The following is a 25,632-nucleotide window of genomic DNA, read 5'->3' as shown; positions in this document are numbered from 1 at the left end:
AGGAGAAAAACCATATGATCAACTCAATAGATGCAGAGAAAGCTTTCGACAAAATTCAACACCCATTTATGATAAAAACGCTGCAGAAAGTAGGCATAGAGGGAACTTTCCTCAACATAATAAAGGCCATATATGACAAACCCACAGCCAGCATAGTTCTCAACGGTGACAAACTGAAACCATTTCCACTAAGATCAGGAACAAGACAAGGTTGCCACTCTCACCACTCTTATTCAACATAGTTTTGGAAGTTTTAGCCACATCAATCAGAGAAGAAAAAGAAATAAAATGCATCCAAATCAGAAAAAAAGAAGAAAAACTGTCACTGTTTGCAGATGACATGATACTATACATAGAGAATCCTAAAGATGCTACCAGGAAACTACTAGAGCTAATCAACGAATTTGGTAAAGTAGCAGGTTACAAAATTAATGCACAGAAATCTCTTTCATTACTATACACTAATGATGAAAAATCTGTAAGTGAAATTAAGAAAACACTCCCATTTACCATTGCAACAAAAAGAATAAAGTATCCAGGAATAGACCTACCTAAGGAGACAAAAGACCTGTATACACAAAACTATAAGACACTGATGAAAGAAATTAAAGATGGTAGTAACAGATGGACAGCTATACCACGTTCTTGGAATCAACATTGTGAAAATGACTATACTACCCAAAGCAATCTACAGATTCAATGCAAGCCCTATCAAACTACCACTGGCATTTTTCACAGAACTAGAACAAAAAAATCTCACAATTTGTATGGAAACACAAGAGACCCCTAATAGACAAAGCAATCTTGAGAAAGAAAAACGGAGCTGGAGGAATCAGGCGCCCTGACTTCAGACTATACTACAAAGGTACAGTAATCAAGAGAGTATGGTACTGCCACAAAAACCAAAATATAGATCAATGGAACAGGAGAGAAAGCCCAGAGATAAACCCACACACATATGGTCACCTTATCTTTGATAAAGGTGGCAAGAATATACAGTGGAGAAAAGACAGCCTCTTCAATAAGTGGTGCTGGGAAAACTGGACAGCTACATGTAAAGGAATAAAATTAGAACACTCCCTAACATGATATACAAAAATAAGCTCCAAATGGATCAAAGACCTAAATGTAAGTCCAGACACTATCAAACCCTTAGAGGAAAACATAGGCAGAACACTCTATGACATAAATCACAGCAAGATCCTTTTTCACCCACCTCCTTGAGAAACGGAAATAAAAACAAAAATAAACAAATGGGACCTAATGAAACTTAAAAGCTTTTGCACAGCAAAGGAAACCATAAACAAGATGAAAAGACAACCCTCAGAATGGGAGAAAATGTTTGCAAATGAAGCAACTGACAAAAGATTAATCTCCAAAATTTACAAGGAGCTCATGCAGCTCAATAACAAAAAAACAAACAACCCAATTCAAAAATCGGCAGAAGACCTAAATAGACATTTCTCCAAAGAATATATACAGATTGCCAACAAACACATGAAAGAATGCTCAACATCACTAATCATTAGAGAAATGCAAATCAAAACTACAATGAGATATCATCTCACACTGGTCAGAATGGCTATCATCAAAAAATCTAGAAACAATAAATGCTGGAGAGGGTGTGGAGAAAAGGGAACACTCTTGCACTGCTGGTGGGAATGTAAATTGATACAGCCACTATGGAGAACAGTATGGAGGTTCCTTAAATAACTACAAATAGAACTACCATACGACCCAGCAATCCCACTATTGGGCATATACCCTGAGAAAACCATAATTCAAAAAGAGTCATGTACCAAAATGTTCATTGCAGCTCTATTTACAATAGCCAGGACATGGAAGCAACCTAAGTGTCCATCATCGGATGAATGGATAAAGAAGATGTGGCACATATATACAATGGAATATTACGCAACCATAAAAAGAAACGAAATTGAGTTATCTGTAGTGAGGTAGATGGACCTAGAGTCTGTCATACAGAGTGAAGTAAGTCAGAAAGAGAAAACAATACTGTATGCTAACACATATATATGGAATCTAAGAAAAAATAAAAAAGGTCATAAAGAACCTAGGGAAGAATGGACTTGAGGATGTGGGGAGGGGGAAGGGTAGGCTGTGACAGAGTGGGAGAGTGGCATAGACATATATACACTACCAAACGTAGAATAGATAGCTAGTGGGAAGCAGCCTCATAGCACAGGGAGATCAGCTCAGTGCTTTGTGACCACCCAGAGGGGTGGGATAGGGAGGGTGGGAGGGAGGGAGATGCAAGAGGGGAGAGATATGGGAACATGTGTATATATAACTGATTCACTTTGTTATAAAGCAGAAACTAACACATCATTGTAAAGCAATTATACTCCAATAAAGATGTTAAAAAAAAAAAAGCACAATCCATGAAAGAAAGAATTACCTGGAGTTTATTAAAATTAAATATTTCTGCTCCACAAAACACAATGTCAAGAGAATAAAAAGAGAAGCCACATATTGGGAGAAAATATTTACAAAAGAAATATCTGATAAAGGACTGTTATCAAAAATATACAGCAAACTCTTAAAACTCAACAACATGAAACAAATAGTCTGATTTAAAAATCGTCTTTATAGGTTCCTCATCAAAGAAGATATACAGATGACAAATAAGCATATGAAAAGATGCTCCACATCACGTATCATTGGGGAAATGCAAATTAAAACAGCAATGAAATACCTATATATAGCTATTAAAAAGGCCAAAATCCAGAATTCCAAATGCTGGCAAGGTTGTGGGGCAACAGGAACACTCATTCATTGATGGTGAAAATGCAAAGTGGTACAGCTACTTTGGAAGACAGTTTGGCCGTTTCTTTCAAAATTAAACATAGTCCTAACATACAATCCAGCAATTGTACTCTTTGGAATTTATCCAAAGGAGTTAAAAACTTACATCTACACAAAAAGTGGCACATGGATTTTATAGGAGCTTTATTCATAACTGACAAAACTTGGAAGCAACCATGATGTCCTTCAGTAGGTAAAGGGATAAACTGTGTCTATCTACTAACAGACAATGGACTATTACTCAGCACTAAAAAGAAATGAGTTATCAAGATATGAAAAGACATGGAGGAAACTTAAATGCATATCACTAAATGAAAGAAGCCAATCAAAAAAGGTTACATACTGTATGATTGTAACTGTATGACATTCTGGAAAGGACAAAACTATGGAGACACTAAAGAAGATCAATTGTCACCAGGAATTAGGGAGGAGAGAGGGAGGAACAGGCAGAATAGAGAGGATTTTTAGGGCTATGAAACTACTCTGTATGATGGTAGATACATGTCATTATATAAACCCATAGACTGTACAACATCAAGAGTGAACCATAATATAAAAGGTGATTATAATTTGTCAGTGTAGGTTCATCAGTTGTAACTAATGTACCTCTGGTGGAGGATGTTGATAATGAGAGAGACTATGCATGTGTGGAGGCAAGGAGTATATGGAAAACCTCTGTACCTTCTGGTCAATTTTGCTGTGAAGCCAAAACTGCTCTAAAAAATAAAGTTTATTTATTACTAAAATGAGAATGTCTTTAACCCAACAATTCTATGTCCTGGGATTTATGCTAACAAAAGAACTGATCAAGTGTGAAAAAAAAATTGTGTGCATGAATATGCATCAGAGCTTTTTTATAATGGTGGAATATTGGAAACAACCTAAATTTCCATCATAGAAGTCTAGTTAAATTAATTATAGTATATCCTTGTAAAGAAATATTATTAAGTATTAAAATGTGTCCAATTATAAGGCCAAATGAATTATGGTATAACCATATAATATTAAACAAGAAAGCCATTAAAAAGAATCTACATTAAAAAGATAAGTTTACGTATGTGCACTGATATGGAATAATTCTCAACTGATATTTTTAAGTAAAGTAAAAGCAACTATATATATATATTTTCCCTGTATTTACACACATAAAATGTTCCTATGTATATCACCAAAAGGGAAAACATATGTATATATTACAGTGGATAGAGTATTTCTGGAGGATTCATAAAAAAATCTTTAACAGTGGTTGGTCCTGAGATTGAAGGAAGTCTTACTTTTTTTTTAAAGTATAAGACACAGAGAAAAGTACATAAAGTATAAAATAAAGCTCAATGATCTGTCACAAAGAGAATGCCCATATAACAACCAGCAAGGTCAAGAAAGAAGTATCGCCAGCACTCTAGAGAGTCCCTTCATGTCCCCACCTAATCATTTCTCTTCCCTAATTCCCAAAGGTAGCCACCATATTGAATTCTATTTCTAATTTGCTGAAGGTTTTTTTAAATCATGAACAAATGTTAAATTTTATCAAATGCTTTCCTTTATCAAGATTACAACATTTTATTCTGTCACATGGTAAATTGCATCAATTTCAGTTAATAAATCAAACTTGAAATTCTTGGAATAAACTCAACTTGGCCATGATATACTATCCTATTATATTACTGGATTTTTTTTTTTTTTTTTTTTTTTTTTTTTGCTGTATGCAGGTCTCTCACTGTTGTGGCCTCTCCCGTCCGTTGCGGAACACAGGCTCCAGACACACAGGCTCAGCAGCCATGGCTCACGGGCCCAGCTGCTCTGCAGCACGTGGGATCTTCCTGGACCGGGGCACGAACCTGTGTCCCCTGCATCGGCAGGCGGACTCTCAACCACTGCGCCACCAGGGAAGCCCTAAATTTGCTAATAATATTGTTTAGAATTGTTTGCATCTAAGTTCATGGGAAAGATTGACCTGTACTTCCCTTTTCTTGTAATGTCCTTGTCAGATTTGGTATCAAGGTAGCACATTTGCTTTGATCTCAAGGTTATATTGGCCTTATAAAAGAAGTTGGGAAATGTTCTCTCTTTTCATATTCTTTGGAAGAATTTGTATATGCTACTTTTGTGTGATGTTCCTATTTTTATGTTAATCCAATATCCCCAACTAAATGGTAAACGAATTAAATCTAAGGACTATACCTAGGGTTTTCTGTATCCTAAGCATCCAACCCTTCACTTTGGATATAGCAAGATTTGAGAAAACAATAATTATCTTGCCAAAGAGTAAAAGATCTGTCAACCTATAGAAAAACATTCAATTCACACTATTAGGCATAAACATGAAAAATTATAATTCACTTCCATCTATTTTAGGACACCAGAAAGATCACAGAATGTTAGGGCTGGACCCGTCTCCAGTGTGCTCCCTATGTCTGCAATACTGATTTTATTACACCATAGGTAACAGCATGGCTGAGTGGAAAATGCATCTACTTTGAATCAAATCTACCTGAGCTGGAATCCAGATAACTCCATTCACAAGCAATTTGTCTTCGGTCACATTATATAAATTCTCTGAGCCTCAATTTTTTCCTCTGCAAAACTGAAATAATAAAACTTGCTTTACAAAGCAAGGTTAGAGATGATGTATATAAGATATCTAGGTACTTAATGAAAGGGGGGGGGGGCATTACTCTCACACAAGTTCTAGAACAACTTTAAGTCCATATTTTTCTGTAGCAACCTCCAAATCTTTGTGTCTCCAGAACATGTCTTAAACAGTCTTCATTAGTTAACCTTTTTCCTTGAGTTACTTTGCGTTTGTCTACAATAGATAGATACAGTTTGTATCTACAGGTACAGCTTGTCTCCTTACTGTTCCCATGACCACCAATAACACACTTTAAAAAAACTCCATGCAGTTACAAACTCTTCCCTGACTACTAATTTATTTTCCTACCTTACCTATTTTCTTGCTAAACTCTTCCCCTAAACTTTTCCAAAATATCCTATCAGGAAAGTCAGAGAACTGGAAGTATTCAGCAAATGTAACTGATTCACCCCTGTGAATTTAAAGAAACAGCTGCTCTTACTCTCATTTTAGAAACAGAAATTGAGGCATGGGGGTGTTCATCCAAGTTACAGAGCAAATTGGTCACAAAGGGGGTCAAGGTCTAGAGAGCTTTTCATTGTCCTGCTTACTCTATCAAATATTAGTCTGGGGGTCAGCATAGGGTTAAATGTTGATCAATTGGCTACTATCATCTATATGAAACATAAATGCATGGAAATAGATGACAAACCCCTCTGAATTGGGGGGATTATTTACCCTTGTATTTTTGTTTACCTTTTTTTTTTTTTTTTAACATCTTTATTGGAGTATAATTGTTTTACAATAGTGTGTTAGTTTTCCCTCTACAACAAACTAAATCAGTTATACATACACACATGCTCCCACATCTCCTCCCTCTTGCATCACTCTCCCTCCCACCCTCCCTATCCCACCCCCCCAGGCGGTCACACAGCACAGAGGTGATCTCCCTGTGCTATGCAGCAGCTTCCCACCAGCTATCTAATTTACATTTGATAGTGTATATATGTCCCTGCCACTCCCCCACTTCGTCACAGCCCACCCCTCCCCCTCCCCATATCCTCAAGTCCATGCTCGAGTAAGTCTGTGTTTTATTCCCGTCCTACCACTAACCTCTTCATGACATTTTTTTCCCTTAGAGTCCATATATATGTGTTAGCATACGGTATTTGTTTTTCTCCTTCTGACTTACTTCACTCTGTATGACAGACTCCAGGTCCATCCACCTCATTATAAATAACTCAGTTTCATTTCTTTTTATGGCTGAGTAATATTCCATTGTATATATGTGCCTTTTAACTGCATATAATAAAGGTAGAAGGTAAGGGCTATGCACATACATGGTGTATTAATACACCTGCATTGGTCCAGTTAATTCTTAAAATACTGAATAATGTTTAACTCACTGCTGTGAGTGCAGTGTGCAAGTCAAAGTTTGGAGGCATCAAAACATGGTGACCTAATAATGATAAGAATCTAAGAATCACAACAAAATTTCATAACACAACCAGGCATGCACATGAATTTTCACCAATTATGGTTTCATTTGAAACCACTCGGAAACAGTGACCCATATTCCTCCAAACTGCTTCTCCCTAATTAGCCTTGTTTGCCTTCGTTTATGCTAAAGGTAAACATGCATTTAGCCTAAGAAAGGAAATGGAAAAAAAACAGAGGTGACCTAAACAACCTCTGTGAAGCAAGGCTTCTAATCTGCAATAAAATAGCATAGTCACATCACCCAAGTGAAGCTAAATCACCCAAAATCATTAAGTAAAAGATCCCATTTCCAATCCTACTCCTAAAAAAGAATATAACCAGAGATACAAACACCATCCCACATAACTGAAAGAAACTTGGTTCTTATGGTTTTATATTCACTAATTAACAATAGTAACTCAAAATTTCAAACATTTTTAAACACAGGCCACCCAGTACTCACACTAAGCCCTCCTGGGTTTTGTACCAGGGAGGACATGGCTTCAGTCCATGTTCAACACTTAATTACGAGATTCTTTTCAAAGATTGTACTCTGGATTTACCATCTTAGAGGCCAGGCTGCTGCAGTTCATTAGCAGTCAACATCTGGCTGGAATGTTTTAAACTACTATTTTTCTTAACCATTATATGGATGAGGTTTTTGTTATTCTAAGCAAACTGAAACAATGTTTTTGTATGGACTTCTAAACATAATAATTAGTGACAGTACAAATTGTTTTCTGATTTTTCTTATACTGTGTAGCAAAGTGCCATTAAAATCTTTAAATCGTAGTGTAAACCTCTGTATAATTCTGAGAGTCTTTTCATTTTGTAATGTAGACCATGCCTTTACTTTTTAAGCACAAGGTCTCTTTCTGAAGGCCAAGAAATATTTAACTCAAATGTAGCTATATGCAAAGAAAAATTATCTTTAAACTTTCTCAAGGAAACAGGCCTTATAAACTTATAAAATAAAAACTTGGACATATTTGGCACAGAACTTTGGACATTCCAGTTACTCTGCTTCTGAACCTCAAAGGTCCCTTGCACAGTGGATTTCAAGCTTCAAAAACCCTCCTCTGAAAATAGTATCAACCCATGTCTACACAATTAATTTGCCCCTGAAATTAAGTTAACTGAATCTGTTCAGGGACTTAAGCAACTAGAAACATCCCTGTAGTCAAATAACTTTATAAAAGGAATTTCATGAGGCTGAATAAGAATTTCTAGGCCTCAGCTGACACATATTTATAAGTCTGGCTCAGAGAACTGTTATAATGCACTTATGGGTTCACTCTGCCTGAACTGCCCTTGGGCCCCTCCCAGTACTTTGTGTCAAGACACAGCCTTCCTTTCCTTTAAAATTTTTTTAGAACTCACCACTTACTTAAAATCTTCCCCGTTTAACTTTAGCAAGGGGCCACTCTTACAACCCTATTTCCCATTTACATATAAAATATTTCACACTTTGGATGAGATAGATACTTAGTTATTAAGTCTTACGTTAGTATTCCACTGTGTGTATTTATGTTCCGTAATGGCATTGACCATTCCTTTTCTTTTCTTTTTCTTTTTTAAAAACTTGTTTCCTCCCTTGTCAGGATAACATAGAGTGTGGCAGTCCCAGCTGAAAGAACTGAAATCAGTGTAAATCCTATCTTGCTATCCTCAGCTCAGACCCCTCCAAAGGCTTTGTTAGGCTTGGAATGAAATCCAAAGAAGACTGACTCTGCACAATGTGGCCTCTAACCACCACTCTCAGCTCACCTTGCACCACTCTGCCCTCTCCCCACCTCACCACACCCCATCCTCACAGGCCTCTGCTATTCCTGGGACGTGACAAGCAGCCTTTCACCTTAGGTCTCTGGCGTTCACTGCTCCTTTTGCCTCCCTTCTCTGCTCACTCCCTCAGGCCTCTCTTCAAATGTCTCCTCTTTAGAGAGGATTTCTCCTACCTCCCTATCTAAAAATAGCAGTTTCCTCTTTCCACAGCCTGTTTTTCTTCCTAGCTCTAGCAGATATCATCTTATATATTTATGTGTATAGCTGTTCATTTTCTTCCACCATCACCACAACCACCAGCAGGTAAGTTTCATGAAAGCAGGGGCTTCGCAGATTTTATTCACTGTTGGTGCCTAGAACAATACCTGGCATGTGGTAGGTGTTCAGCAAATGTCACTGAATGGCTGCTTCCAAGATCCCAGCAGAGGGAAGAATTTGTGGGTGGAAGCCAACCAAACACACTTCCCTATCCAAGGCTAGCCTTTAGAGTTGCAACCTGTTTCCCAAGCCAGCCAGCTGTCTCTAAGATCCGTAAGAGGAATTGGGTCCTTTCTTCTTGGCCTCCAAGGACAACTCCAAGAACACAGAGAAACAAGACAGAAGTCTACAGCAACCTGAATCCTGAATTAGTGAAGTAGGGACATACCTTACAGAATGCCTCCCCAACTAACATTTTGCTGATAGAACACCTCTTGGGTTTTGATACTCAGACTGCATAGATTTTATATCTCTCAGTACAATACTTTTTGAAAGGTGTTTATTTAAGAAAAAAATATACTTATATCCCCAAACCTAAATACAACGGTTGGGCTGCACCTCACAGGCCTACAAGGCCTGTGCTTGCCCAGATTCAAGACTGAAGAAAGAGCCCAGAGTCAGCAACAGAGACATCAATGGATTAATGGATGGGGGAGCTTACAAGTCCCGAAGCAGGGTCCTGGAGCGACACCCTACCGTGTGCAGGGGATGGTGTCCGCAGTCTTCGCTCCGGGGGCTGGGCGGGGGGTTGGGGGAGGAAGGGGAGAATACAAGTTATAGGGAAATTGATGTCAGGTGGGCTCATTAGTCACCAGGGAAACCAGTAGAAGGGCAAGCCCCTCACCACTCCTTTGATAACAACAATCATCAGCTGGGGCGTGGGGCATGTATGTAGGAAGGTCAGTCATGTGCAGGAAGGTCAGTCATGTGGGTTTAGGTGAAGCAGGGACTGGTCAGGCAGGGAACGTACAGAGAACAAGAGAACAGCCATCTTGAGTGGGCTGACCATACAACATTGGTAATAAAATAATGTGTGCAATACTGGGATACCAGGTGTACACAGAGAAGACACAGTGCACTACTATGCAAACTTGTTAACAACCATATTAATTGTTTGATGTCCAAGAAAACTGTTTTAAGTATTTTTCATTGTATTTCTAAGTTACTTATTTAGTGGCATTTTTTACTGTGTTTTGGTAAGACTGTAGGACATTAGAGGTTCTGAGTTGAAGAGTAATGCATTATAATTTTTCCTATTTAAAATAATAAGAAATAGGCCTTCACTTAATGATTTTGTGCAGAACATCTGATTTTTGGAATGGATTCCTGCCGTTAAGTGAAAGATGCCTGTATTTTCCTGGATTCTTAGATTCACCCAACACCCATTAACAAGCCTCTCCCCAGGCCTTTCTGATTTGGTCAAAATCCAGCAGCTCATGTGTTCTCAATCTCTAACTTTGACTCATTGAATCTCTTCTCATGTCTTCATCTTCCAGTTCCCCCGAACGCAGTCATTCGGGTCATCCACTGCCCGTCTTACCTTTCATTTCATTCACCCCTTCTCTCTATCCTTTTCTTAATATTTACCAAAAGAATATATGCACATAATCTAAAAGATCAAAGGAGCTAAAAGGCTGACATCAACAAAAGCAATCCCTAGCCCTCACCCTCATCCCCAATGCAGTGTGCCAAGAGTCAAACACTTCCAACTAGCTCTTGCTTTAAATTATCAAATAATCTGAGTAAAATACTATCTCCTAGGTATTCCATGTTAAATTTCACCTACAGCCTTCTTATTATGGTAAATGAGAATTTTAACTGTCTTACACTCACCTTTCACCCAATCTTTCTCCACAAATTTATGCTGAAAAAGTTTGGTCAAATCCATATTCAACCCATTCAAACATGTCAGATTTATCAATTCTTTATTTTCCTGATAAGATTTATCAATTCCATTTTTTCCCCTCCCTCTTTGGGTTCCAATCTGCACAGAATGTTTTCTAAGCGTCTGGGTGTCATGGATGTTATGTTGCGATTTCTCATCACCAGTGTTCTATAAATACCCAACTGCTCTCTGCTGTATTAGATTTCCTATCTCCAAGTTCCCAAGTCATCTTCTTTCTTGGTTTACTCCCTAGTTTTGGTGGATTACATGCTGTAGACTTTTAGATTTTGCATGTTTGAGATTATTTTATTCTACCTTAAACTTGATCAATTCATTTATTCTAAGCTAAAATTCATTCATATTTTGAAGACATTACTTTGTTGCCTTCTATCTTCCAAAGCTATTTTTAATAAAGTAATTTTCATTCCTGTTCCTTTGATTGTGATCTCTCCCTTCTTTTCTCGTGCTCTCTCAATCAGCTTTTAGTGTTTTCTACTAATATTCAAGTTTCAAAATTCCCAGACGATATACTTTGGGGTTTTTTTTTCCTTTTTTTAAATTAAATATTTTTGATTTTTAAAATTTTTTTCTTTTTTTAAATTAAAAAATTTTTTTTACCGAGGTATAATTTGGTTTGGTTTTTTTTTCATTATTATGCTGAATACCCAATGAGCACCTTTCAAACTGAGAATACATGTTTTCATTTTGGCAAAATGTTATTCTAAAAAATAATTTTCTGGGAATTCCCTGGCAGTCCAGTAGTTAGGACTTGGTGCTTTCACTGCCATGGTCTCAGTTCAATCCCTGGTCAGGGAACTAAGATCCCACAAGCAGAGGCAAAAATAATAATAATAATATTATTATTATTATATAATTAATATAATAATAATGTTATTATTCTAATGACTGTTTACTCTGTTTCTCCTTATATTTCTAGAATTTATCTATAAGTTTTCCTACCTTTCTCTCTCTTACTGTCCAACTCTTTTTTTTCCTACTTTATCAGAGTTCTTCCTATCTTTTTACTGAACTTTTTATTTAAGCTATCATATTTTTAATATCCAAAAGTTCTTTCTTATTGTTTGTTCCTTTTTTTAAAGAAACATTCTTTTGCAACATTTCCTTTTATCTCTTTGAGGACACCATGACTTCTTTGAAGGATTTTTCCACTCTCAGCATTGTCTGTTTCCTCTGAGTTCCTTTTTTCTTTGTTTACTTCATGTTGGAGGCTTTCTTCCAAAGTCCGACTATCTTTTGATGCCCTATCATCTTTAAGAGTGAGTCACTAAAAAGCTGATTAAAAGCTTTGTAAATGGGCTTCTGATATGGTCATAGGGTAGCTGGAGAATTTTTGTGGAAGGAGGTCACCAAATATCAGTATCTATAGGTCTTTTCTCTAGGATGGTTCAATTTCCTCTGAGAAGGATCTTCCAATATTCCTGGTGGGATGTGCAGTGGTGAGGCTGCCAGTATGCTAGAGCTGACCAGAGGAAGGGAGTTGCACTGTTCAGATGCAGAATGCCCTTTAATCCCCCAGTTTTCAATTCTATTCTGGTCCTGCCTTTCTCAGTGCTCAGTGTCCCCAAGTCCAGATAATCTTTGTTTCTCCAGAGACTCCTGCAAAGATGGGGGAAAAGGTCTCCTTATTTAGCCAGGTAAGAGTGGACTCTGAGGGTCTAACTGCTTCTCATAAAGACTTTCAAATAAATTCCCACCCCCCATGTCACCCTGCTTCCTATGATACCCAGTGCCTCTAATTCCTAAGCTTTTCCAGAGAGCTGTGAGTCAGCTTGCTTTCCATCTGCACCTCCCTCCACAGGCACTTGGCTCTGATCTTTCTATTCTGCGAAGTCATGCACCATCCTTCCACCCACTTTCCATCTTTGTATCGTGTGATTTAGGGTTATTTATGTCTCCTTGATTTATCAAAGATGGAGCTTCGTTTCTTGTTTTCCCTACTGTTTGGGGATGATTTTTTGAGAAAAGAACAATGAATGAGAGGTAAAGAAAGAGTAGATATGTCTTTATTCTGTCATTTTGAAACCAGAAGTCTCTAGCTTTTTCTATTTCATAGGTCTTTTATCACATCATACTCTTCTGTCAGTTACATTTTGATTCATAATTTGTCTTCCAGACTTTCTGGGTAACTAGCCATCTTATTTTACTGGTTTCAGACATGCAACATTTAGTTTATTAGTAAATTAACAAGATCCACATCTATTTATCATATCCCATTTGCAGTAATTGTTGTCTGCAATTGAATCGGGTGCTGAATTTACATATAATTGGGAGAGGATTATTTATCATTTGGAAGGGCATTAGTTACCAATGTCTCGAAGGACATTTTCTTATCAGATAGGCGGGCTATTCTCTGCTTGCCTTCCTGTCCCTCCATTCTCACACTTCTCTGTACCCCAGGAGACTGACTTCTGTGAACAACTTCCCTAGCCCATCCCCATTCACTGCCATTCCCACCCATCTCACTCTCCCTACCTTGATGCATTTGGCAACATTACTCTATAGCCGCAGCACCTGAAGTATAATGGCTTCTGGCTTAGAAAGGGAACTCTTCCTAGTTGGTTCTCTTGATCCTGGCCACACCTCTGTAAATAGTCTATTAAACTCCTTTCAGGTATACTCTGTGTGCCATTTGTTTCCTATGGAGACGGAGACACTGACTGATATTGTACATCAGCAAAAAAAAAAAAAAAAAAAAGATTTTGAACTAGCTCATCTCTAAAGTCCCTTGAGTCTCATGTTCTATGATTTGTATGAGTCAAGTATACAGTTGGCACTTAACTAAAGACTTTGGACAAATTAGGGGCTTCCTTTCAGTCAAGATTCCATCTTACTACAGCAAAGAAACTCTCCAAACAATTATGCTCAGCCCCTAGAAAATATAAGAACTGTCAGTACAACTTAGACTAGCATGGAAAACTAGGATATACATATTGTTCCCTTTAGGCAATGGAGTCAGATAGTTCCGGTAAAGTACATTTGTATTTATTTTTGTTTTTTTAATTTCTAAAAAGTTGAGGTATAATTGGCATATATTATATTAGTTTTAGGTGTATGACACAATGATTCAATATTTGTGTATATTATGAAATGAAATCACCACAAGTTTGGTTAATATCCATCACCATACATGGTTATACAATTTTTTTTCTTGTGATGAGAACTTTTAAGTTATACTCTCTTAGAAACTTTCAAATATGCATTACAGTACTATTAACTGTAGTCACCATGTTATACATTACATCCCCATAATTTATTTATTTCATAACTGGAAGTTTGTACCTTTTGACTCCCTTCACCCATTTCGCCCACCCCTTACCCCACACCTCTGGCAACCACTAATCTGTTCTCTGTATCTATGAGCTTGGTTTATTTATTTTTATTTAGATACCATATAAAAGTGAAATCATACAGTATTTGTCTTTCTCTGTCTGGCTTGTTTCACTTAGCATAATGCCCTCAAGGCCCATCCATGTTGTCACAAATGGCAAGATTTCATTCTTTTTATGGCTAAATAATATTCCATTGTATATATATACACCACATCATCTTTACCCATTCATCCATCAATGCTCATAGGCCATTTCCCTATCTTGGTTGTCGTAAAAAAGGTTGCAGTGTACATGGAGATGCATATATCTTTTTCAGTCAGTGTTTTTGTTTTCTTCAAATAAATACAATGCCCAGAATTGGAATTGCTGGATCATGACAGTTCTATTTTTAATTTTTTTGAGGAACCTCCATACTGTTTTTACAGTGGCTGTATACAAATATACATTCCCATCAACAGTGTGTAAGGGTTACCTTTTCTCCACATCCTCACCAACACTTATTATTTCTTGTCCTTTTTAACATAGCCATTGTAATGGCTATGATATGAGGTGATACTGCATTGTGGTTTTCATTTGCATTTCCCTGATCATTAGTGAGGTTGAGTATCTTTTCATGTGCCTTTTGGCCATCTGTATGTCTTCTTGGGGAAACTATCTATTCAGATCCTCTGCCCAGTTGTTAATTGGATTATTTGGGTTTTTTGCTATTGAGTTGTATGTGTTCTTTATATATTTTGGATATTGACCCTTCATCAGATATATTATTTACAAATATTTTCTCCATTCAGTAGCTTGTCTTTCCATTTTTTTGATGGTTTCCTTTGTTGTGCAGAAGCTTTTAAGTTTGATGTCATTCTATTTGTTTGTTTGTTTGTTTGTTTTTGTTTTGTCTTGTTTGCTTTTATCGCCTTTGCTTTTGGTGTCGAATCCAAAAAAATCATCACCAAGACCAATGTCAAGGAGATTACCACCTATGTTTTCTTCTGGTTATGGTTTCAGGTCTTACATTCACCTCTTTAATACATTTTAATTTAATTTTTGTGTATGGTATAGGACAGTGGTCCAGTTTTGTTCTGCATGTGACATCCAGTTTTTCCAACACCATTTACTGAAGAGACTGTCCTTTATCCCTTATGTATTCTTAGCTCCTCTGTTGTAAATTAATTGATTGTATATGCGTGGGTTTATTTCTGGGCTCTCTATTCTGTTCCATTGATCTATGTGTCTGTTTTTATATCCAATACATTTGCTATTTTTGACTTTGAAACACAGAGACAGCCAGAATAATTCCAAAGGTTCAACGTTTCTTTTTCTTTATCTTTTCTTCTTTTCCCTTATATATTCTACCATCAGAAAGCCAGAAAATGCAAAAAATAAGTCTCACCAATCCTCCCTTTAAAAAGAAATTAATTCTTTGACCTCAGCCCCAACCACAAACACCAGATTATCTCTTTTCACAGGCGTATCTAGACTTTTTGTATCCACTGAAATTTTCTACTTTCTCACCTCTCATAAACCCTTCAACCCATTCCTATTTTAAACTGCTCTTGCCAAAGTTTTCTCCAACTTCTTTGATGCTGAATTCAATGGATATTTCTTATCCTCATCTTACTTAACCTCTCAGTAGCATTTGACACCACTGCTACTCCTTTCATGAAATATTCTTTTCTCTTTGCTGTTGCCCATCCTTTCTAGTTTTCCTCCTATCCGATTACTCCTCAGTCTCTTCAGGTAGACATCTCTTCCTCTGTCCATCCCTCAAATGTTCATGCTTGTGGAATTTGTCTTATTCTTCCTTATCTTTGTGCCTACATTCTTCCACTGGATGTTCTCCTCCACTCCTATGGCTTCAAAAAATCAATTATATACTAACGATTCTCAAATGGACCATCTCAAGTCCAAATATTACTCCTGGTTTTCAGAGATATTGTTTGTAACTAAACAGTATAACTCCATCAGTGTGCCCACAAATTCCTCATACTCAACATTTTGCCTTCCCCTCAAACCTATTTTTTCATCTATATTTCTTATCCCAGTGAATCACACCAAGCCAGAGACCTGGGTATAATCCTTGACTCTTTGCTGTCCCACATCCAATCAACAACCGAGTCCTATTGATTCTGTCTGAGATGTACCTTAAATCTATCATCTAATTCTCTCACCATTATCACTGCCACTTCCCTAGAAGTGGCATCTCTCTACTGCTAATACAGTTACCCTCAAATCTAAATTTTATAATAGAGCCAGGGTGGTCTTTTTAAAATATAGATATGATTGTGTTATCCTCTTCCTGAAAGCTGCACTCGTTTTACAAACAGCTATTCAGATAAAGCCCAAATTCCTCAACACTGGTTTACAAGGCCCAGCATCTGGTCTCCTACCCTGTCATTCAAATTATTATATGCTTCAGCTAAATTAAGCCTCTCATATTTCCTCCAACAAGCCATGATCACTCTTATTCTAGATATTTTCACATATTTCCTCCACCTGAAACATGCCTATCCAATGTTATCAGTGTTATCATGCTATCAGTATTTCTTGACTAACATCTATTAATCCCTGTCTCAGCTTAGATGTCCTGTGTTCTCTAAATGTGGATTAGATCTGCTCCCATAGCACATGACTTATCCACTTATCACACTCTCTTACAGTTGCCTATTGACTTGTCTCTATTCCCCTCTTTAGATCATAAGTACTATGAGGGTTAAAACTATACCTATTATATCACCAATGCCTTGAACATTAGCTGGCACAAAGTAGTCACTAGATAAGTAATGGCTGAATGATGAACAAATGAATAAACAAATAAACCACCAGATTAAACACAGTGCCAGTGGAAGCAGATTTTACATAAGTACTATTTTCCCTTACTTTCTCTCCTCTCAAAAAACAAATAACAACAAGTAAGGTACCCTACCTCCAAATGAGCCATTGCTTACAAAGTACTAATTCCTGTATAGTTACACATGACAGCTAAAGAGAATTCTATCTGAGCCTTTGCTTTCTCCTTCATTTTTCTCTTTTCTCTTACATACAAAATTTTCAAAGTGAAAGTTTAAGCAGTCTGAAGACTAAAGCATGCGGCTGACTTTCTCTTGATCTGCCTGATGCCCAATCTATATTCCTAAACCATCTGTAAACTTGGTAGTGTATGTACATGAGATAAAAAAGAACCTATGATAATATTTTATTTGAACCAGAACTCCAAAACATTAATTAAAGCTGAGCACACCTGCTCTGAACTGCAAAGTCAGAGATTTATGTGAACTTGTAAAGTTGAGGCTTTCTGACCTATTGTAGGATTTATGTCTTCTTTATATAAGTATTTCCTCTTTACAATGCAATATTTTTTTAAAAAGTTTGTTTCAGTGACTAAGCTGCTGACATAAACAGATATGCTGTTCAGTTCCTTTATTTCCTGGTCTTTACTCTTTTTACCCACTGCTTGTCAAGTATTTACCTGAAGGTTCTGGGTGAAAATAAGTAGGCCCAATTATGAAGCCTAGAATTTCTTTCTCTAAAGGTAATTTGTTAATGAGGTGATCTAAAAAGATAACGATGCATTCAATCTCCCTAGTTAATCTAAGAGCATTTTGATACAGCTCTTCACATATTTGCTTACTCTTTGGAAGGTATCAACTACCTTGTGGTTTATCACAAGCAGAACTTACATTACAAGGCATGCCCATGTGTGCAGTCCTTTCAGGTAAGACAAAGCTTTTCAATTAAAGAAAGGTGTTCTAATTTTAAGATGTGGATGCTAATACTTTAGAAAGAAAGGGTTCTGTCAGGCTAACTCATTCAAATTGGTTACCTTGGATAGGTTCATGCCCAGCACTGTGAGTGTCACCAAGCCAGCGCAACAGACCAAAGCACTGGAGCTGGAGAGGCCAGAACTCGGTGGGATGTTTCCATCTACCAAGCAATTCATTCCACTCAAGTCACTAAGACCAAAGTGTTCCTAAGAATAGAAGGAAAAATAGCACTAGTAACTTTGGTTGGATTCAAGGAGTAGCAGAAAGTTCTTTCATTCCTCAGAGAGCAAAAGTCTATCAATGGACTTATTATGCTACTTATGGAAACAACTTGTGCAATTCAATCTAGCTGAGTCCATATATGACATTTTATTTAATGGCTCTTGGCCACAGGGCACTATAATCTGAAGATTAATTTTTACTTTGTTGAACAAAAACCTACTGATCCATTTCCTAAAATTGCTTTGAATGATCTTTTTCATGAATATTAATTGATTTGAACAAATATGGAAAAATATTAAACAATTATAATTCAAGTAGCAAGACAAGAAATACACAATTATTAGTGAGGCAGGTTAAATCTCTGTGTAGCACATCCCAACACTCTGTCATTGTAAAATCTAACACTAAGCCGTGGTTTGTTTCTATGGAGTATTTTATGGAATACTTTTCTTCAGAGGACCTTCCAAACTTTCTCAGTTCTGTTTTACTTCTGGAAAAACCTAGGCACCAACAGATTAAGAGACTTTCTCAAGATTACATATAGGGAGCTGGAAGTAGGATCCAGGTCTCTGATTTCTGGTTGAGAACTTCTCACTGTGGTCAGAAACCCGGGCCAGCATACTGTCACTGTGATTTAGTGTAAGTCAGCTATACGAGGAAATCCAGATTTTTACTGGGGTTTATAGATACAAATTAGCCATATGGTAGCTTTCAAGACAACCAAATTAGAATTCAGCCACAAATGAGAACGCAGACTCTAAACAAAGCAGGGAAACTGTATTTCTACAAATAAGAAAGTCCAAAGAAATAATATTTGGACTTGATTATTTAATCAAATAATCTTGATTATTTCCAAAGAAATAATCAAGTCCAAAGACTCTGATCTCAAGATAGAAAGCTCTAGGATACTTAGATGAATACCTACGATGAGGACACTTAGGATGATATCATATCATATCCTTTGTAGTTTAGAATTAAAAATAAATTCAAAAAATTAAAAAATTAAAATAAATTCAAGGTCATCTCCTCCTCAAGAAAAAGTACCATCATGTTTACAAATTACTCAAACGGCTCAAGACCAAAGTAAAAATACTATTATATTACATAATTATGCATTTCATCATACATATTATTCTTCAGAGAAACGTCAATAAACTAGTTTGAATAGCCAAAGTAACAACAAAACTCTGCAAATAAAAGACTGGTTTATTCTTTTTTATTTTTTTTGTCTTTTTTCCCCTAAGCTGGCAAAACTCATCCACCACAAAAGAAGAGATTCAATTGGATGTACTTCTCTTCTTGATTTCAAACCACCTAAAAATTTCCTTTCCAGAAATGCAAACAAATTATAAACTAAAATACTCCTGCTGCCAATGCCCTTTCGTACAGAACATCCAACAGCTTGTTTAAAAAAAATCCTTGGAGAAGGCTATATATTTAACCATGAACTGATCCACAGGGTGTCTTGAATGTGAGTAATACTTACAAACTTATCAGGCAATGTTTAAATTAAAATGTACAACAGATTCAAAATGCAAATGGGTTTTGCCAAATTCAGTAATAGTGCTATCCCAAAAGGATAACATGTTCAATTTAATATAAACAGAGTATCCTCTGGAACTTTCTAGTATTTGAATTTGAAGGTTTCTGAACAGGCTAACATTTAAATTACTTCTCTGCCAAACATTTATTAAACAGACCTGCTTTTGCACATAAGTTGTCAAATCGAAAAGGAAGGCTGTAAGACCTCAAATTCTCAAATACAACACAAAGCAACATTTGTTCTTTGGGTCACTTTATCCATATGCTACAAAAGGCATGTTGCTATAAGGAATATGAAATTGCATTTGCCAAACAAATGCTTCCAAATACTGTAATTCCCACTAATGCATGTGACAAGCCAAATGATTTGAAGATTTAAAACCTGCCAATAACTTTTTTTTTAATTTATTTATTTTTTTAACATCTTTATTGGAGTATAACTGTTTTACAATAGTGTGTTAGTTTCTCCTTTACAACAAAGTGAATCAGTTATACATATACATATGTTCCCATATCTCTTCCCTCTTGCGTCACCCTTCCTCCCACCCTCCCTATCCCATCCCTCTAGGTGGTCACAAAGCACAGAGGGGATCTCCCTGTGCTATGCAGCAGCTTCCTACTAGCTATCTAATTTACATTTGGTAGTGTATATATGTCCCTGCCATAACTTTTCCTGTAAGTTGTTACCATGTGTCTGGGAGAAAGAAAGGAAGGAAGGGGGTTGGGTAGGAAGGAAGAAAGAAAGGAATGAAGGAAGGAAGTCTAAGAACAGAATAATGATAAATAGAGTACAGGACTATACATCAGAAATAAATGTGATGCATATCTGTAATGGATATGCCACTGAGTCCTAGGCTACTCATAACAAAGTTTCAAATAGGACCACCAGGAAGTAAGGAACACAAGCTCTGTGAAACATAAATTTTAATCAACAAATCAAATTGACTTAGCAAATCAAATTTCTTTTGTGTCCTTCATACTTTGTTAATTAGGAGAGAAAGTAGAAATTTTTCATTTTCTTGTTCTTGTACATGACATTAGAGATGTTCAAAGTAATTATTCAGTGTTTCTAGGAAAATACTTATTCTAATAAATTCCACTACATCTTTTATTTAACCCCATCTGAAATAGTAATAACAACACTAAGTTTCCATTTATTTAGTGCCTACTATGTGTCAAGCACTGTGTAATCCTTGCAACAATTCTTTGCTGGGATAATGATAACATCATTTCACAGATAACAAACCTGAGGCTTAAGAAGTTAAATCAACACAGCAGAGTAAAGCCCAGATTCAAACCCAGGGCTTTCCAGCTCTAAATCCTATTACAGTATACACCTATACATCCCTAGAACAAAATACAAATAATATTACTAGATGTATCTTTCGAAAGAAAATTTGAACAAAGATTTGAAAAGGTATCTGTCAGATGCACCTGCACCTGCCTTATGAACAGTCACTACAGCCCCCTATGAACACCACCCAGAAACAGTCACATCTACCCAATTCCCTGAAATACATTATTTAGCAAAATAGAACAGAAACATCAGTTAGCATTGAAAGGAGACAAAAATGATAGAGTAAATAAAATGTCTTGATATAATACACTTCATAACCTCAACTGCTAGTAGGTGCCTTATAAACTGATTTACCTGAATTCCTTTAAATCCACATAAGAAATAGTTGTGCCACAGAGGCTTGGTTTTGTCAATCTGGATGTTATTAGCACTAGTACTGAAGTCCCTGCAAAAGCAAAAGACACCATTAATTCTAGAGGCTTTGCGCTACAGAATCGATGGCTGACTGCTGCCATCTTGTGCCAAGACAATAACACTGAAATTTTATTTTCCATTTACTTCCCATATTCGTACTTCACAGTCTACAAAAACAACAAACATCTCCAGCTGCTAAAAATTAAGAGAAGTTGTAGTGACCTTAATAACTAAACTACTTTCAACTGACCCTTTTTATTTCCTGAAAGGGAGAGGACCCAATATATTTTAGCATAATCTACACCACTTTTTATTTCATGATGGTCCTTATTAAGTTGCTGTAAACCACATAGATGCTTATCCTTTGGGCCTGCTGTTTGTCACACCTCTTACTAGAACAGAAGTACTCAAAGCCACCTTTCCCCACACTTTCTACCACCCATCAGATTTTACATCTGCACAGTTTAAGAAGGAACAAACAAAACAAATAATGATTCTAATGGATCATAACTCATTGAATAAAATAAGATTCCATGAATCTACACTGATATAAAATAACAAATGAATAAATAGCTAAATGAAGAAGAAGGGAAAACTATTCCTTAGAGCAAAATGTCAACTAATAGAAGAAAAGACAGAAATTTAAAAATCACTATTTGGCAAACTCCATAATTGTTTCAGGAAAGAATCATCAAAGGATGCTAAAATTACTGAGTAAAAATTTGATGAGAAACAAGATATTTATATAAATTTGAAGTATTTCCCCACCAGATATAACTGCAAAGGGAAAAAAATAGTAACTTTATGGTAATCTGGCAGACAACTCAACCAAATGATCAAAATTAACAACAGTTAAAGGAACATCATGTGCCTACTTGATATGATGCCCTGAGGACACATCAGTTGACATGTGGGAATTCTTTATACTATTTTTGTGACTTCCATGAAAGTCAAAAGTTATTTCAAAATGAAAGATAGTAGGCTTCTAAATCAGCCAAAGGACAAAATATGTGAAATGGGGAATCAATTTAAATGTGAGGAAATAAGTAACATTCTCCATATTGACTGAGTGCTCTTCATATAGTTTACTAAATACCTACTATGTGCCAGTCACTGTGGTAGGTGCCTTCCATGCGTTATCTTAATAACATGGACATATCATGTCCTAAGAAAAATACTGAATGACCACTTAAGTATGCAAGGCATTCACAGGAATATAAAGGTAAAAGGCAAAGGGCTTATCTTTTAAGCATATGTAATCTAGCCGAGACAGCATGAACACAAATCATGATCACATACCACTGTCATGTGATGGTGTGAAATATGACATGAGATGCAAGGCCAAGAGGGTATCTTTTGGGCTGCACCCCGCAGGCCTGCAAACCTTGTAGTTGCCCAGCCTTGAGACCAAAGAAAGAGCCTGGAGACAGTGACAGAGACATCAGTGGTTTATTGGATAGGGCATCTTATAGGTCTGCAGCAAAACATCCTAGAGCAACACCCCATTGTGTACGGCAGGCAGAAGGCAAGACATGGCAGCAATCTTCACTACTTGGGGAGAAGGAGGCTACCATTTATAGGTGGAATTGAGGTCAGGCTGGCTCATCAGTTACCAAGGAAACCAGCAGGTGGCGTAGGGGGCAGGCACATGGGTAGTAACTGATTAAGCTCTATAATTAGGGTACAGGTGAAGCAGGGACTGGTGGAGCAGTGGATGTACAGAGAGCAAGAGAACAGCCATCTTGAATGGCCTGACCATACAGCAATTTCTATAGTCAGCACACTAGGGTGGAAAGGGGAGGCTTTCCTGGAGGCTCAGAGAGGTTTAGTGACTCTCCAGGGACACACACAGTCTGACTCCAGCTCACAAGCACTTTAGTATCACCCACAGGAGTTAAAATTTATTACCTAGAGTCAACAAGAAGTCACAGAATTTGGAAAGTAGTAAAGATTATGTTAGCAAAATTAAATGAGTTCTGTTCCTAGATAAGCAGATCTTGGAAGTCACCACAAAGAAAAGAAAACCAGGAACAAGTTCGGGGACAGGGGTGGTGGTATACTAGGAAAAGTAGAGGAGGGAATTTGCACAAATGTAGGAAGCTAGATGAGAAACATCAAAGCAAAAGCTAAAAAGTGCCAGCTCCTTCATAATTAGAAACATAGCTTAAAATCCACAACGTGATGCTAATACACATTTATGAGAGTGGATATAATTTTAAAAGACATGTTAGCAAAGATGTGAAGCAACTGGAACTCTCATATACTGGTGGTAGGAATGTAAAATTATACAACCACTTTGGAAAACAGGCAAATTCTTAAAAAGATAACCCAACAGTCCACTCCTGGGTATTTACCAAATGAAACATGTGTCCACACATAGATTTGTATACAAATATTCACAGCAGAATTATTCATAATAACAAAAAGCTGGAAATGATCTAAATGTCCATCAATGATGAATAAAGAAATTATGCAATACATGCTAGACAATATGTGGACAATTCTGGGAGGCATGCTGCATTCTTCCTAGGGGTCCTGGTAGAATGAAGCCCCTTACCTACAGCAGGAGCTACCTGCCTTGATAATTCACCTCTGCTTCCCTAACTCAGTCTCCATCCTCTTTTAATACTGCTCCTGGGATCATTTCCCAAACACCTCCTTCCAAGCCTGTTGCAGGCTCTGCTTTTGTGAAAAAAAATGGAATTCCCACATTCACCATGGTGGGAATGTTAAGTGAATCTGAGTAAATCAATATGACAAATTATGGGACTGCCCTGGTGGCGCAGTGGTTAAGAGTCCGCCTGCCGATGCAGGGCACACGGGTTCGTGCCCTGGTCTGGGAAGATCCCACATGCCACAGAGCGACTAGACCCGTGAGCCATGGCCGCTGAGCCTGCGTGTCCAGAGCCTGTGCTCCGCAACGGGAGAGGCCACAACAGTGAGAGGCCCGCGTACCGCAAAAAAAAAAAAAAAAAAAGTGGGGGGGGGGGGCGGAAGAGTAAGACACGGAGATCACCTTCCTCCTCACAGATACATGAGAAATACATCTACACGTGGAACTTCTCCTATAGAACACCCACCGAACGATGGCAGAAGACCTCAGACCTCCCAAAAGGCAAGAAACTCCCCCACGTACCTGGGTAGAGCAAAAGAAAAAAGAATAAACAGAGACAAAGAATAGGGACAGGACCTACACCAGTGGGAGGGAGCCGTGAAGGAGGAAAGATTCCCACACACTAGAAGCCCCTTCGCGGGCGGAGACTGTGGGTGGCAGAGGGGGAAGCTCCGGAGCCGTGGAGGAGAGCGCAGCAACAGGGTGCGGAGGGCAAAGCGGAGAGATTCCCGCAGAGGATCGGTGCCGACCGGCACTCACCAGACCAAGAGGCTTGTCTGCTCACCCACCGGGGCGGGCGGGGCCGGGAGCTGAGGCTCGGGCTTCAGTCGGATCCCAGGGAAAGGTCTGGAGTTGGCAGAGTGAAAACAGCCTGAAGGGGTTAGTGCACCACGGCTGGCCGGGAGGGAGTTCGGGAGAAGTCTGGAGCTGCCGAAGAGGCAAGAGACCTTTTCTTCCCTCTTTACCTCCTGCTGCGCGAGGAGAGGGGTTTAAGCGCGCCGCTTAAAGGAGCTCCAGAAACGGGCGAGGAGCTGCCGAAGAGATAAGAGACTTTTTCTTGCCTCTTCACTTCCTGGGGCGCGAAGAAAGGGAAATAAGGGCACCACATAAAGGAGCTCCAGAAACGGGCGCGAGCCGCCGCTGTCGGCGCAGACAGCAGAGACGGGTGTGGGACGCTAGGGTTGCTACTGCCGCCACCAAGAGGCCTGCGTGCGAGCACAGGTCACTCTCCACACCGCCCCTTCTGGGAGCCCATGCAGCCCGCCACTGCCGGGATCCCGGGATCCAGAGACAGCTTCCCTGGGAGAACACGCAGCACGCCTTGGGCCAGTGCAGCATCACACCAGCCTCTGCCGCCGCGGGCTCGCCCCGCATCCGTGCCCCTCCCTCCCCCCAGCCTGTGCCAGAGCCCCCGAATCAGCTGCTCCTTTAACCCCGTCCTGTCTGAGCGAAGGGCAGACGCCCTCAAACGACCTACACTCAGAGGCAGGGCCAAGTCCAAAGCTGAACCCCAGGAGCTGAGCGAACAAAGAGGAGAGGGGGAGGTCTCTCCCAGCAGCCTCAGAAGCAGCGGATTAAAGCTCCACAATCAACTTGAAGTGCCCTGCATCTGTGGAAAACCTGAATAGACAGCGAATAT

General features: G+C 38.2%; 1 protein-coding gene across 4 annotated transcripts in view; it reads right to left on the bottom strand.

The window, feature by feature from the left end:
• Positions 1-25,632, bottom strand: part of GALK2 (galactokinase 2) — a 167,948-nt gene that overhangs the window by 102,017 nt on the left and 40,299 nt on the right. For 2 of the 4 annotated variants that reach the window (XM_067029220.1, XM_059057907.2), the window contains exons 4-5: positions 21,320-21,410; positions 17,964-18,110 (exon numbers count right to left, since the gene is read on the bottom strand). In XM_067029220.1, coding sequence (XP_066885321.1) covers positions 17,964-18,110; positions 21,320-21,410 — 238 coding nt within the window. The remainder of the gene's footprint in view (positions 1-17,963; positions 18,111-21,319; positions 21,411-25,632) is intronic. The other 2 variants (XM_067029221.1, XM_059057908.2) reach the window with 1 other exon arrangement.

The sequence above is a fragment of the Kogia breviceps genome, chromosome 3 (genome assembly GCF_026419965.1).
Source record: "Kogia breviceps isolate mKogBre1 chromosome 3, mKogBre1 haplotype 1, whole genome shotgun sequence".
NCBI classification, from domain to species: Eukaryota; Metazoa; Chordata; class Mammalia; order Artiodactyla; family Physeteridae; genus Kogia; species Kogia breviceps.
This window is presented reverse-complemented; position numbering and strand designations above follow the sequence as displayed.